The sequence below is a fragment of the Mya arenaria genome, chromosome 17, assembly GCF_026914265.1.
Source record: "Mya arenaria isolate MELC-2E11 chromosome 17, ASM2691426v1".
Lineage (NCBI taxonomy): Eukaryota > Metazoa > Mollusca > Bivalvia > Myida > Myidae > Mya > Mya arenaria.
In genome coordinates this window covers 33745198-33760866 of record NC_069138.1, presented here as the reverse complement: position 1 = coordinate 33760866, position 15669 = coordinate 33745198, and the positions used below count along the sequence as shown (strand labels likewise).

Sequence of the window (15669 nt, the reverse complement as noted above, 5' to 3'; positions counted from 1 at the left end):
TTTATCAGAACGTGGTTAAAGATATCAACGTTGTCAACTGTATCGGTGTTAACTTTTACATCGTTACAGTTCGGGAAGATTAAGGGATACACTTGTGATCTGCCGTATTTCAGTTCATAATACGAATGTGGTCACATAACAAAAAGAACGATTTTATATATATTATAAACATTTTGTTATAGTTATTCTTCTTGGTACTATCATGATTAAAGCTAAAGCATTTCAGGTTAACATGCACATGTTTATGGAGCTGGGCCGGTATTCGTAAAACATTTAAAGTCATTTCCTTAAGTCATTTTTCCAAGTTATATGAAATAATAACTTATCAATACCTAAAAAAAAATTTTCATTATACCTTTGTCATTTATACTTTTCTGTAAAAAAAACAACACTTTTTTTAAAATTTTGAGAATTTTTGGAAATCGACTTAAATTAAGAAATGATATAAGATGTTGTATAAATACCGACACAGAAGTTAACAATGAATTACGCTAAGAATATAGAGATAAAATATAAAATACATAGTTATAACAGCCAAATACTCTTATTGTTTATTGAATTTGCTAGATATATGTAATTGAACGTAACAACCGTCTTGTCTTTAAAACATTTGAAGCAAATTTACATTAATATTTCATCCAAAAGGACAACAGGTTTCGCCCAATGCCGCAAGCTTCGGAGCTAACGCCTTTATAAGACTGTCGACATCGCTATTAGTCATCTCCCCATGACTGATGGCATAGTTAATGGCTGACCACCAATGAGCGATCATCTCCTGAGTCACGTGACCCTTTTCCACTTGATCAATGATATGCGCAGCCAAGTTGGAATGCCCATTATCGTGTCTTGTCACGTCTGTTGAGCCATCACTGGACCCCGATGCCGACACCCACGACGCACGTTTTAATCTTTGAGACGTATGCAAGTCCACAGCGTCGGCGTCTGAAAATGGAATGGGTGGTTACAAAATGATATACTTCGAAGGGAGCTTGTACTCTGTGTGTGTATGTGTGCGTGTGCGTGTGCGTGTGTGTGCTTGTGTTTGTGTTTGTGTCCCTGCACATACATGCATGCGCTTGCGTGTGCTCGTGTATGTGTGTGCAGGTGTGCGTGTATACAAATGTGTATGTGTCATGTGCTTCAAATCAAATCAAATCAAAGATTGAACCGGTACAATTATAAGGTCGTGAAATCATGTCTTTCGTGCAGTTTAACTGCATTTGCTAATATTGAAGCTTGGTTTTTTAGGAATAAAAAATGTGTTGGTAAGTGTGTACTTTGGTGACTGTGTTTGATTATTTACCTTTTGAGACCATATTTCCAAGGCTAAACAAAATAATTGAAGAGATAAGCAGATTCTAATTTTCATCATCTGTGTGTTTGATTTTCTATCAAAAGGCACGATCACATTATCCATTAGGCGATTGTATGAATTAACGTTTAATAATGAAGAATTTAAGACCTTCGAACAAGATGCTACTTCGTTCAGCCATAGCAGCATTTTGCGTATTTTAGGTGTGACGAGTCAAACATTTTTATTTTTCACTTAATTTAGCACACTGTAATACGGTAAATGATATATACCTGTTCTACCTGGGGGGGAAATAGATGCTTATTAAACATAAGTATGGTGGAAAGTTCGTGTAAGGAGACGCTAAGCGTTTCGCAGACGTAATCAGTGTAAACAATGGCTGCCGGGGGCTTCTTATACAAAATATTTGCTCGGTATATTGAAATAAATATAAAATCCAATGGAGGCTGACATAATGTTAATCCGATGCGTGTTATTTATAGCAAAATGCATGGTTGACCATGGCATTTGGTTGATAATTGCCCCAGTGGAAGGAATAATTGCCCAAGGGTTTTAGCCCGAGGGCAATTATTTTCACTGAGGCAATTATCAACCAAAAGCCATGGTCAACCATGTATTATCTTGTATAATACATATGTTTTGTCATTTGTCAACGATTTCAAATGGATTTAAAAATATGATTTTGCGGAATAATGAAGGATATGTCTTATAATTACCATCTAGTTTGAACGTCTTAAAACTGAGATATAACAAAATGGTTTTGAATAGCATTAGCTGCGAAAAATAACGAGTGACTGGAATTCAAAATAATCTCACGGGCGGAGACGATATTCACTATTTATGGTAACATGTGTATTATTAACATGTCATGCTATCACTTATAACGAGGTCTTTCAATTTTATCTTCTGATAGTATTATTTAAGAAGAAGCAATTACCATTAAGTAAAAACTCGTTTTTTTTTAAGAGAGTGTCAAACATTTTAGCACTAAAATTAATCCTACTGTTGTAAACAAATGTTGCTTTTTTGCTAATTCAATAAGATAAAATAGCATTCTTGAAACACGCAAATCTCGTCAAAACACTTGACCTTGTATAAAAGTATTACTCTGTTTGCTAAAGAATGAACCTTCATTCAACTTGACATGTGGAAAACTTTCTTGTTTGGCCGATCAAACCCACTTTTACATGATGGCCATTCCCTAAACCTGACCGTGTTCCCTTTGTGATTTTTCTAGGCGGTAACCCTTAATTATTTGTTCATCAGTGTTGCTCGTCTTGAACAGTTCTGACTTGTTTGGTCTGTTGATGAAAAATTGTAAATTGATTTTAGTGTGAATGTGACGTTTCCCTGATTATAATGTGTATTTAGCATGTGAACTCACTTGATTAGTACAGATACATATACCGACGCTATTTTTACACTGACTGGTATTTACGTGGTAGACAAGCCAAGTAAATTAAAAAATTGTAAAAAAACGAAAAAACGTATGTCGTAAGCGATGTAAAACATCAGTAAGTTACTTTCAATGCGTTGTGCACAAATATATCAATTTTATGACGTTTTTGACAAATTCCATTTTTTGCAATTGTATCTCATGGTGTGTAGTCCCTTTAAGGACACGGACAATTTGCACTGACCTGCAATATCGACAGGAGAAGCGTGTATTTCCAATGAAAGAACACTGAGAAAAAGGTAAACATAAAGTCCCATTTGCTGGCATCTGCTGGTGTGGATCATCATCATATTGTTAAACTCACCGCAACAATACTTATAATATCTAAATAGTTTAAGTTTCGCAAGTATCTCACTAGGATTATATGTGGCGCGTATAACAAAGATAACAGCTTCAAAACACATTAAACAATCTTGTTTGCATGTTTTTTTTTACCACGCTTAGGACGACTGTCGCCCCTTATCTATCTTCTGTTTACAAGTTTTCACCATGCCCGGATCAACTAATTGGGTAAACAGCTATATTTAGAAATGTTATCACTGTTTATTTTATACGTGATATACTCATGTAGAATGTCTTACACAGATAACAAATATGAGAACAAAATTAATCAACCTTTGAACATTTTCATAATTTATTCAACATTAAATTACTAGTGAACAGTTCATAGCATATTTGGTTTAAAGTTTATTTAAAGCAAAATTATATCGATATTTGACAAACTGTTACACAAGCGGCTCAAGTTGGTGACCCAACCCCCACCCACCCCACCCCCTTAAATTGTCCAAATTAACTTTAGATGTCAATATCGGAGAGAAAAGTAATACAATACGCTCAAAATGCACCACTTCGGACTAGACAGTGTCAATATTTTCTATGGGGAGTATCCCTAATCCGCATGTAAAAAAAGTTGTGCCTCTAAGTAACGCTCCGATTAAATTCAGTTCCTTGATGCGCCCCTGTTTTATATAATACATTTATTAAATAAAATGAAATTAGGCTGATAATTGACAAAATGCTGTGAAATATTGTTCATATTAAAACGTCATTCATCCGATATTTGACGAACTGTTATGAACATTGTTGATAATATGTCCGCATCAAAAGACGTATTACCAATACAAAACACTTCAAAATACACATCAATTTTAAAATATACAGGAAAAAAATATATACAATCTGTCCCTCAATAATGAGTCAAGTCTATCGTCCAACAATAAAACCGTTTCCAGTCATACTGTCTGTGTTACTGGGCAGCAACGCTGTTAATTCTTTTAGAAACTGGTCATATCGTTGCTGGGTGAGAGACCCGTCTGCTAAAGCCTGATTTATGGAAGTCATCCATGACGTCATATCTGCGGAGGTTGCGTGACCTCTGCGCACCTCGTGCAGGATGTGATGTAACATTTCCTCGACGGAATCGTGTGCATGGTCACGGTGATGATCCTGATTGTGTTTGTCATTATCTTCAGATTCCCCGTATTCTTTTGAGGATGATTGGTCGTTGTCTTCAACTGTCTCCACTGAAGCAACAATGTTATCTTTGTCGTTTTCGCTACTTCCTGCCGAGTTAATATCTGAAATATCAAGAATTGTCACTGACTGTAAAATGGATCCATCAAAGCATATTGTTTTTCTATTTCTTTCATATTAAAGCTGCACTCTCACAGAATGAACGTTTTGGCAACTGTTTTATTTTTTGTCTTGGAACGAGCCAATTTTTGTGAAAATTTATGGAAACCAGTTATATAACACTACTGTCAAAAATAGCATATTTTTATATTTAAGTTCAGAAAATGATCTTTTATGCATTTTTCTTAAACCATTAGTAACGGTTTAAGCCATAAAACATAAATTTTTGAACGGAAATATGAAAATCTACAATCTGTTTTATTGTCAGCAATCTTAAATTTTTAGTTGCTCTTTCTAAGACAAAAATAAAAAAGTTGTAAAAATGGTTTATCTGTGAGAGTGCAGCTTTAAAATGCGTTTGCAAATGTCTAATATAACATTTCATCAGTTCTTAATACTGGGATTAAAAAAGTGTTTACTTGTTTACTTTTGTGATGTCATTTTATAAATAACATAGGCTGCTGGCTTCATTAAACAGTTCAACTCAACTCAGTTCATTGCATTATGTATATAAACATGCCTATAGCCAAAACAGCGTAATTATGTTACTATATATAGTAACACAGGGATTCCACGATCATTTGCATGGATCGGCGATTATCAGTTTTGCGGCCCGGGCCGATTATCGATTATTATTTTAGCCTGTTGAACGTTCGTACATGAGTTCATTTTCATATCAAAATCAAACTGAACGACTGCGAATCATGTATTTACTGCATAATCATAATTCATTGATCTGCTTGAACAGATAAATTATTCAAATCCTTAAGAGAGGCTTACGCGATAGCAGTTGAGACATAATATATGCTAGTGTGTCTTGGCATTAATGCAGATTTTGTCGTTGACTAATTCTGTATAAGATGCGACAGGTATGTAGCTTTGGTCGGGTATGCGAAGTCATATTTAACACATCATATGGTTGTCAAGCTGATGTTCTTTCATCTTTTATCTAAACTTGTCGTATAGGTCAAATATCGGGATTTATTTTACCGGATGTTTTCTTACGAAAAAGTATCAATACGTTCGGTTCAAAGATAGAACTAGGGCATGGAAAGAATATGTATTTTATTAAAAAAAAATGCATTTGACGACACATGAAGTTAAAGATGCACTCTTACTTCCAAATAAGATATACCACAATTAATAATATTGTTTCAATATTCCAAAAAAGATGAATAAATGTCGAAAACAATGGTTCTTATAAGGGATATCCTGTTTAATTTGAAAGAAATAAAAACACGGTATTTCTACCTTATCAGACTAAAGTAGACCACAATAAATATTTTAGCATTCATTAGTCATTTAATCTTTTGCGCTTTCTGCTATTAAATGCACGGTTACAATTTTGTTATCAGTAATTATTTTTTTCCAAAAATGCATTATTTAGTAAGGTATATCAGTCAGTTGATGTTTGTTAAACATGTGCATGTATTGATTTTGAATAAGGGTGTCACTTTAAATACATGTATAAAATACATTATTTCATAATTTATATATCTATATGTTTTTCTTTATTATTTGACAACGTATGTGTTAAAACTATTAATAAGTACATTATGACTTTAAATACATTTTCTCATAACAAATACCTTACAATACATAATTTTATTAAAAATACATTATTTTATAATTAACGCGTTAAAACACATTATTTGATACCGTTTGCGTTATAATACGTTAGTTTATAACTAATGTGTTACAATACATTATTTCACCCTGTTTGTCTTAAAAACCTTTTTCAGGCTTTATGCAATACAATAGATCATTTCTTACCGTTTGTGTTAAAAAAATATATTTCAGAACTTATGCGTTAAAATACATTATGTCATACCATTTGTGTTAAAACAACAACATTATTTCATAACTTATATGTTAAAATACATTATGGCATACCATTTGTGTTAAATAACAACATTATTTCATAACTTATGTGTTAAAATACATTATGTCATACCATTTGTGTTAAAACAACAACATTATTTCATAACTTATATGTTAAAATACATTATGTCATACAATTTGTGTTAAATTACAACATTATTTCATAACTTATATGTTAAAATACATTATGTAATACAATTTGTGTTTAAATAACAACATTATTTCATAACTTATATGTTAAAATACATTATGTCATACAATTTGTGTTAAACAACAACATTATTTCATAACTTATATGTTAATATACATTATGTCATACAATTTGTGTTAAAACAACAACATTATTTCATAACTTATATGTTAATATACATTATGTCATACCGTTTGTGTTAAACAACAACATTATTTCATAACTTGTATGTTAAAATACATTATGTCATACCATTTGTGTTTAAATAACAACATTATTTCATAACTTATATGTTAAAATACATTATGTCATACAATTTGTGTTAAACAACAACATTATTTCATAACTTATATGTTAATATACATTATGTCATACAATTTGTGTTAAAACAACAACATTATTTCATAACTTATATGTTAATATACATTATGTCATACCGTTTGTGTTAAACAACAACATTATTTCATAACTTGTATGTTAAAATACATTATGTCATACCATTTGTGTTAAATAACAACATTATTTCATAACTTATATGTTAAAATACATTATGTCATACAATTTGTGTTAAAACAACAACATTATTTCATAACTTATATGTTAAAATACATTATGTCATACAATTTGTGTTAAAACAACAACATTATTTCATAACTTATATGTTAAAATACATTATGTCATACAATTTGTGTTAAAACAACAACATTATTTCATAACTTATATGTTAAAATACATTATGTCATACAATTTGTGTTAAAACAACAACATTATTTCATAACTTATATGTTAATATACATTATGTCATACAATTTGTGTTAAAACAACAACATTATTTCATAACTTATATGTTAAAATACATTATGTCATACAATTTGTGTTAAAACAACAACATTATTTCATAACTTATATGTTAAAATACATTATGTCATACAATTTGTGTTAAAACAACAACATTATTTCATAACTTATATTTTAAAATACATTATGTCATACAATTTGTGTTAAAACAACAACATCATTTCATAACTTATATGTTAAAATACATTATGTCATACAATTTGTGTTAAAATAACAACATTATTTCATAACTTATATGTTAATATACATTATGTCATACAATTTGTGTTAAAATACATTATGTCATAGCTAATGGATCACAATACATTATTTTATACCGTCTGTGTTATAATGTAGCATGTCATCACTAATGCGTTTAAATACGTTATTTTATTTATGATGGGCTAGTGTGAAAATACATTATTTCATCGCTTATGCGGTAAAATACGTTATTTCATATATTATGTGTTAACTACATTATTTCATACATTATAAAAGTCTCAGTCAATAAATTAACAATAGTAAGAACTGCTAGGGTATGATTCGGTACTCTGAGATTGTTTCTACGGTAATTAAGAACTGTTTATATGTATTAAACACTATATTTCCCTCATGAAAACATTTTTAAGATGAACAATTAAAGTTGGTATCTTACCTGCGCCTTGATGATTTGACACGGGAAGACATTTAGCTGGAACAATCAGCAGTGTCATTAAACAGAAAATAAATCTCATTATGAATGTTTGTTTACTTCGACACTGAAAATATTACAATCAAATGTTGGGTTATGTTTCGCTCTTTAAAGTAGATCCACACAGAGTCACAACTCATAACAAGATATGAAATGCGGATAACTGTCAACAGTTTATATAAGTTAAAACCTCCGACCTCCGGATTACCCCTACATTAATCTCAATGTTTGTTTAGATAAGCGGTGAATTTCATATGAATGCTTCGGGTGCGTCGCTGTGGGCCGGCTTTAACTGAACCGCTTTTCTTTTGTTTTTGTTTTATTTCTATTTTATACCGGAATACGCCTTTTTAGTCAGGTCGTTGCGTATTAGAAATACAGCAGTAGCCCTAATAAAGAGCGTTTTGTTTAGACAAATCGTCCAAGATAACATACGGCACATCGGCGGGTGAGAGCGGAAATGTTTTGAATGATATTCCAAGTTGAAGAACTATGACGCGTTTGACTTTCCACTCGATAAGTCTCGTGTAGAGACCAATGTGGGGTCACGTGATTTCGCTCACTGTGATCACGGTCGTATTTTGTAATACTGATGTATGTAAATGTGTAAATGCATGATAATCATATGTTATATTAGTATTTTAATTTTAGATAATCCATTATAAGCAGCTTGATGGAATGACAGATGCGGGGCATAGTATAAGCTATTAATATTTCTTATCTTTTCCATATATTAATTGTTTTGTGCTTATATCACGTGTCTATTTTTCATGTAATGCTACAAACATCAATAAACCAGTATAAACTATGCAACATTAAATAGGTTAAAAACAGTTATAAACCAGATTAATTTTGTGATTTTTTTAATTCTGCAAGAAGAATTAAAATAATAGTTTTGAATTCATACCATTAGGAATGACTGTGCCAAGAATGTGCATCCATTTACTCTCCTTTAATAATCGTTTCCAATTGTTCTCAATTTTATCAATTGGCATAAAAGAAAAATCATTGATACTGTGGTCAGGAGCATTTAAATGTTCAGACACATTTGTATATGAATCTCAACATGTAATGCTACCAATTTATAAAATTTGTGTTCATGCTCAAATTGTATACAAATTGTAATTGACATATACGAATAAATATTTATAAAACCAATCTAAGAACCCGTCTACCTCTTTAAATTACTGATCTATCGTTCGACACAATAAAGTACATGCTGACATGAGATTCAACGTTCTGTGTTGAACATACTAAGTATTTGGGTGTAATTTAAAAGATATATGACACCATTGTAGTTAAAAAATCTACAATTATTTATCTGCAATGACGCTTCGATCGTTAAATTTATGTTATTATTAAATTTATATTTTGATTCAGCCTTATTACATGGCATCACCGACATTACCTAGCAGCAAAATGCATTTAATTCCGGGGGCTGTTAAAAATACGTAAACTTTCTTAATAACTTCTCAAGATTTTGACGTCTTCTCATATCGTTTGGTGCAAGCTATTAACTAAGGTATTACTTTCAAGAGAATGCAAGAAAAAAGGAAAATGCATTGACATTTGGTGTTTCGATTAATGTTTAAACAATAAAATGCCAATAAGAGCACACGCATTATAAAGGGGTTCTATGTTTTAGTTATGTTATACATATGCAAATGCGTAAAATGATATCATGCCGTAATGCCCTAAAGTATTGTTGGTTAAATTAGAAAAATAATAAACAAGTTTATGACAAACCGTCCGAGAATCAAGCTTTGCATTAACGAATTTAAAAGAAATTGATTATTTCCAAATATGGACGGATTATTATATTATTTATATTTTGTAGTTGTTTTTTTCATAGGCATCTCATTTCTGATGGGTTTTTTATAAAAAAGAGCTTTGAAATTACATACAGGTGCAGAAATACAACCTATATTATGTTGCAATGTAAAGCTATCGTAAATATTTCCTGCTTTTTATTCATCAGCAAATCAGCACCTCCAAATGCATGTTGAATCAAAGCGCTTAGAGCGTTGAAAGGCTTTCGGCCTGCTACGTTTCGTGAGTAAAGTCATGTAATTGTAAAATAAATCAACATAAACATCTAAAGATAGATGGTCGTGAATAACTTCGAAATACTTCTCGATTTTTTTTGCTGAAACTCAATTAAATCAAAATCAGTCACTTAAAATACTCGTTCTAAAAGTATGGAGCAATTGTAATTGTGTATGAACCTTATCTGGAACTTTGGTTTTACAAACAATGAATCATTTAGGTATTTTCAGTATAAATTACTCTACACTTCATGACTGAGTCGTATTTAATTTACTACCAGGGTATGTCCGCTAAACCAAATGAATCCAACAAAATGCATTGAACATGTTTATAAACTTATGTTTAAGGTCTCTTTCTGCAATGACGGGATCCTCGCGCAAAGTTCCTCTGGACATCGAATCAAACCACTTACTATCTTGTATGTATGTATGTATGAATAAATCTTAATATTGCACTTAACATATCTCACACTTGGACAAAATGAGCAGATTTATATCAGTGGTATAAAAAATGCAACATGATCAAGACTCTGGGCTGAAATAACTAAGACAAACTGAGAAATAGTTACATTCTTTCTGTTCCGTTCGGCATTACGTGACTATTGAACAAATCGTAGCTGGCCGAATGCAGTCAACGCTTGAAGCGCTTTGATTTTAATCGTCAAATTGTAAAATATGCATTTTGCAAGGTTAAAGGTTTTTAGTATGTACTTACAACAAATAAATGCCTTTATGCGACAGAGTCGCATTACGTTTTATTTAATGTAAGTACATACTTCAACTTAATTAAAATTGTCAAGTACGAGCCAATTAAAGGCTTTTTAACATGAACACTATGTTGATATATGAATAACAATCAACGAAACAACTGATAACCAGATAAAATGAAATATGACAATTGCATTTAAAACATTTTGGTTTAATATCTTACGCCAAATGAGCATTTAATTGCACCTTCAATACGATTCATGTTTTCCCGGGTTTTACCGAGATTGCCGGGTTAATTTCCGGGGAATAAAAACTGTCCGAATCCGATGATCCAGATTCTATTTGTATAATGTTAACACATATATATATATATACATGTATTTATTTTGATTCAGTACTCGTTTATTTAAAAAAAAAAATGCCTATTCTGCTTTTTATATTGCATTTTGTAGCTCGTCGATATTAAAATAACTGCGTTTATCATTATTATTATTGCGTAATTACGCAAAAAAGCAGCGTATTCGCACTATATTAATTGCACAACATATTGCACAACATATAATGAATACTCATGACAGCGCCACGTTTAGCAGGTTACATCATTTCGGTCGCACCGTTTCGTTCTACTTCGCCTGTTCAATGAAATAAAAAGATTTATGTGATATGTATACATTTGAGTACAACCTCTTTATAGTGTTTCATTTTCAATATCTCCTTATTATATATTGGCCCTCGAAGTTGGCATAAGAATTATCTACTTGTCCCTATTTATCTAAATAAGTGTTAATAACAATATATCTGAAATGGGCAAAATTTAATATGTTACTGAATGAAACCCGAGATAAGTTCATGACCTGTAAGTAGGTCGGTGTACAAACGCAAGAATGGTGTCCTGTTCATTTTCATAATAGTTTACCTTGAGTTGTCCCTTATCAGCTGAATGATGTTTGAATAAAACACGCGATGCATATTTTTTGAATACCGTGTTTATATTGCATTTTGACAAGTCTCGCGATCATGATTACCTTATACGGACACCGCTGGATATTTTACACTTTCCTTATATTTTTTAATATTTTATCTTATTCAATTGGACACGTGATGGCATGGTCTAGATTTCAGACAGACAAAACGAAGGTTCGAGTTCTCTATCGGTGGTTTATTTTCCTCATTAAAAATAGCTAATAGAATCAATATCAAGTCCAGTTGTCAAGAATAATTTTTTGAACAACTATTAGATGAACATTAAGGTAAAAACTCAATTAAACGTAAAAAGAAAACAAAAGCTTATATCCGAAAAACAACCAATTTAAAGAATTTTAACTAAATGATCCATATATTTGTAAACCTCTATCGATACATTTTTTTAAATATTTCAGTATCCATTACAGGGACTCGCTCATGTTTGGCACCATTTTTCCCCCCGGTTATGAATCTGAAAACAAGTATTTTGTAACTATTTTACTCTTTTATACCAAAATAGCAGAAAACAGAACAGAATTAAATATTTTTATTACAAATAAAACATTTTGAAAAAGCACATACACATACTTAATTGATAATAGTATATAACACAGTGACAACAAGATAACAGAAGGAACATATCATTTGTAATTCGATTTCACTTCTAGTAATGTAATCTAGACATCTATGACCTTTAATCTATAAGGAAACATAGTATGCTGCAAATATCATGTCAGAAGTTGTGTTTGAAGCCATTTTATACTGAACAAAGTCAATACCGTCCATAAAATAATGAAAGGGTAAATAAATCATACAGCAAAAACCTTTCAGCAAGCTATGTAGACATACACCAGTAGTTGTGTTTTCTGAATAACGGACTCCTGTATTACATTTTAATGTAATACAACAGGCAGCTCATTCATTATAAAATAAAAAGGGTAAGACATTCAATTTTGAAAACCACCTCTGCTTGCATGCAAAAAGGCGTACAGCATGTCAAGTGACTCCAACTTGCCGAAATAGTAAACATATTTCAAGGTCAAGGTCTTTATTGTGATACACACGTGACTGACGCAAACAGTCTTAGCGTTCTATAATGCATGAGTCAAATGCTAAATATAAGGATGTGCACATGCTAATAGCAATATATATATATTACTGGACGTAACCAATAAGATAACATTATGTGCTCCGTATTTACATTGTACTTTTTTATTTTCACTGCATCGCCCAGATGTTGGCAAAATTTAAGGGTTTTCAGTAAAACTTCATAATTATTTGGACAATTGGATGTTTCCATATCAAACCTATTTAGTACTATTTAAGCCTAAATTGCATTTAAGATTCACGAATATGTATGCGTTATTTTCAAATACACATTCATATATTATCCCAGCCATTAAAACAATGTATTATTAAAAAAACACTCTTTAAACCTGCATTCTTGAAACCAAGTAGAAAAACGTCATAACAGGAACGCACGGACTAGCACAAGTTCTAATATAATTTAGATAATTATTTGCATGTTTTTCTTAAAAAAACATTTTGTCAAAGGTTAAATGAAGTGTCGACTGATATCAATTTTAACTTTGATAATCTTCATACTAAGTTATTCTTGTGACCAAAAGCGGCACATAGAATCACTGCGCTACATTCACCATTGAATGATTGACAAGGACTATGGACGCAAAGAGACTTCTGGTAACCATACGTACAAACGTTCAAGAATGAATCGACTGTGTGGTTATATAAACTCCTTATGTCACGCACTTCTGTTTGACCAGGTATAATAAACTCTTCCTAATGATCAGCCCTGGTTAGGTCTCCAAAGTTTCATTGAATCTAAATTAGATGTCGAGTTTTTTGTGCTTGATTTAATCATTCCGCACGTCACTTCCCAAATAGGCAACATTCATTCGCAAAAGCTGTGCCATCTAGGCGCGAATGGAGTGTGGCCGTGAAGGCATCGAGGTCTGTCTGCGCAATAGTTCCATGGGTCACTCCGTCGTTTATTTGTTGCATCCAACGAAGAAGTTGTTCCTGGGACACGTGGCCACGATTTACTTGGTCCAAGATTCTTGTGAACACTGTCGAATGCGCATCTTCATCAACCATGAGCACTTTCGGAAAATTGCTGTTGTCATGTTTGCCCAACGTCTTTTGAATATTCAAAATAAGGGTTTCTATTATCTCCAGCGCACTTGAATGCTGATTGTTTTTGCCGTTTGGTGATATACCTGAAAATATAGTGTTTAATATAATGCTTCCAAAATCGTTTTAGCTTAATCTGTATTGTTTTGTTTTATTTTAGGTTGTTTAGCTACTGGCCTTGCCCCAGTAGTTTCCATTGTATTATTATATTTAAAAAGTCATATCATGATTTATACTTTTCAAGGTATAAACGTACAAAAAATTCAGTTATCCTCTCTATTGATTGAATAATACATGGTATGTGCCTAAAATATACTCCATTTTACATGCAGATAATTTGTTCATGACGATTTACATAAATAGAACGACTTTTTTTAAATGCAAAAACACATTACGAAAGTCAGCTTACCTGGTCTTCCATTGGAATGCTGTAAAGGCAACGAAACTGTTGACAAAATCAAACTGTAAATTAAAAGACAATCTGATAGCAGGTCCATGATGGTTGGTAATGAATATTTTGTACGAACGTTTTATAACAGAAACGTGTGTGGAAGATAAAATAATAACATTGACCTATTTAAAACTTTATTCTTGTTTCGGCCTTCACCGCTTAGCCTAAAAACCGATTATCAGCTGTGAGGAGTCGGTCGTTATGTTAGAGACTGCGGAATTCGGCTGAATATGTAGAGGCTAAAAATAGAAAGTAAAAACGAGACAGCTGATAACAAGACGTTTCACTGTACGGTCAAAGCCGTCGAAACGAATTTTAACCTTCTTTAATCAGTTTAAATTCCAAAGCGGACATACATGGGCATATGCGCAATAAGACATTTTTCATGCAGATGAAATCTGTTGAAAGCGCAAACATTGTGCTTTATTTAAATCCTCCTTTTATAATGACACAAACATATAGTGATGCACCTGTGGTCTGTCGGGTGATGTTTTGTATATGATCGGTTTCTTGGCCTGGCCCTGCAGTTTTCATTGTATTTATATGCGTTATTTACAGTGCATTCTAGAAGAGATCCTGAGAATCACAAATAACATCCAAAGTGTCCGATCGAAAATGGCCGAGGTGTTCCGGATGATCTCGGTGAAGATATATGTGAATTGGTCAACGTTTTATATAATGGGCATGCGCTTTAGCGGGAACGTAAAATCCAGTTTTTGTGAAACATTAACATTTACTTTTAAAACGAAGTAAAAGAGAGTTTTACCACCCTCGCATAGGTTTGCTTTGGCGAAGTTTAGATCTGGTGTTGGAACTTGCCGATATGATCATTGACATGAACTTCATAGACTTGTTCTTCTTTTCTTTTTTGAACATACCTAAAAAACGAGTTACATGCATTATAAGAATGTTCCATGTATAATAGTATGAAGCAAATACTGTTTGATATTGCATCAACATTTGAACCGAACATTGAGCTGTTAAAAGTTGTTGAAAGATATGTTTACCCAAACTGACCGAGATTTAGACGGTTCTTTAGCGAAAATCTGATGTAAAACTTTAAAAACCAAGAATAATAATTTATTGAGTAAGAAGATGTAATTTACAATTGTTTATGTTTTAGCTATAATTTAGTGAGTTTTATCTTGTAATACTATTACATCTTCGTTATACCTTAAGATATTTCTATAACATGTAATGTTTTACCATGTTGCATAGACTTATTTTAATATTAAAGGAATACTGGGTGCATTTCAGGAAACGCAGTTTGAGCTGTTTAATGACATCCTGTGTTAATAATTCTATAAATTGACCTTTACAGAAAAAAACATCACCAATGTCTCCTGTAATAA

The 15669-nt window shown here is 31.9% G+C and overlaps 2 protein-coding genes across 2 annotated transcripts; both read right to left on the bottom strand.

Annotated features, from left to right (window-relative positions):
• LOC128224858 (uncharacterized) lies at positions 1 to 3198 on the bottom strand. Its single transcript, XM_052934939.1, has 2 exons — positions 2953 to 3198; positions 1 to 942 (listed from the first exon to the last, which is right to left on the bottom strand). Exons 1-2 carry the CDS (start codon positions 3170 to 3172, stop codon positions 635 to 637), a joined length of 528 nt encoding a protein of 175 aa, XP_052790899.1. The 5' UTR covers positions 3173 to 3198; the 3' UTR covers positions 1 to 634.
• A 358-nt stretch (positions 3199 to 3556) lies between these two features.
• On the bottom strand, positions 3557 to 8195 carry LOC128222797 (uncharacterized). Its single transcript, XM_052931910.1, has 2 exons — positions 7964 to 8195; positions 3557 to 4345 (listed from the first exon to the last, which is right to left on the bottom strand). Exons 1-2 carry the CDS (start codon positions 8040 to 8042, stop codon positions 3972 to 3974), a joined length of 453 nt encoding a protein of 150 aa, XP_052787870.1. The 5' UTR covers positions 8043 to 8195; the 3' UTR covers positions 3557 to 3971.
• Positions 8196 to 15669: the final 7474 nt, after the last annotated feature.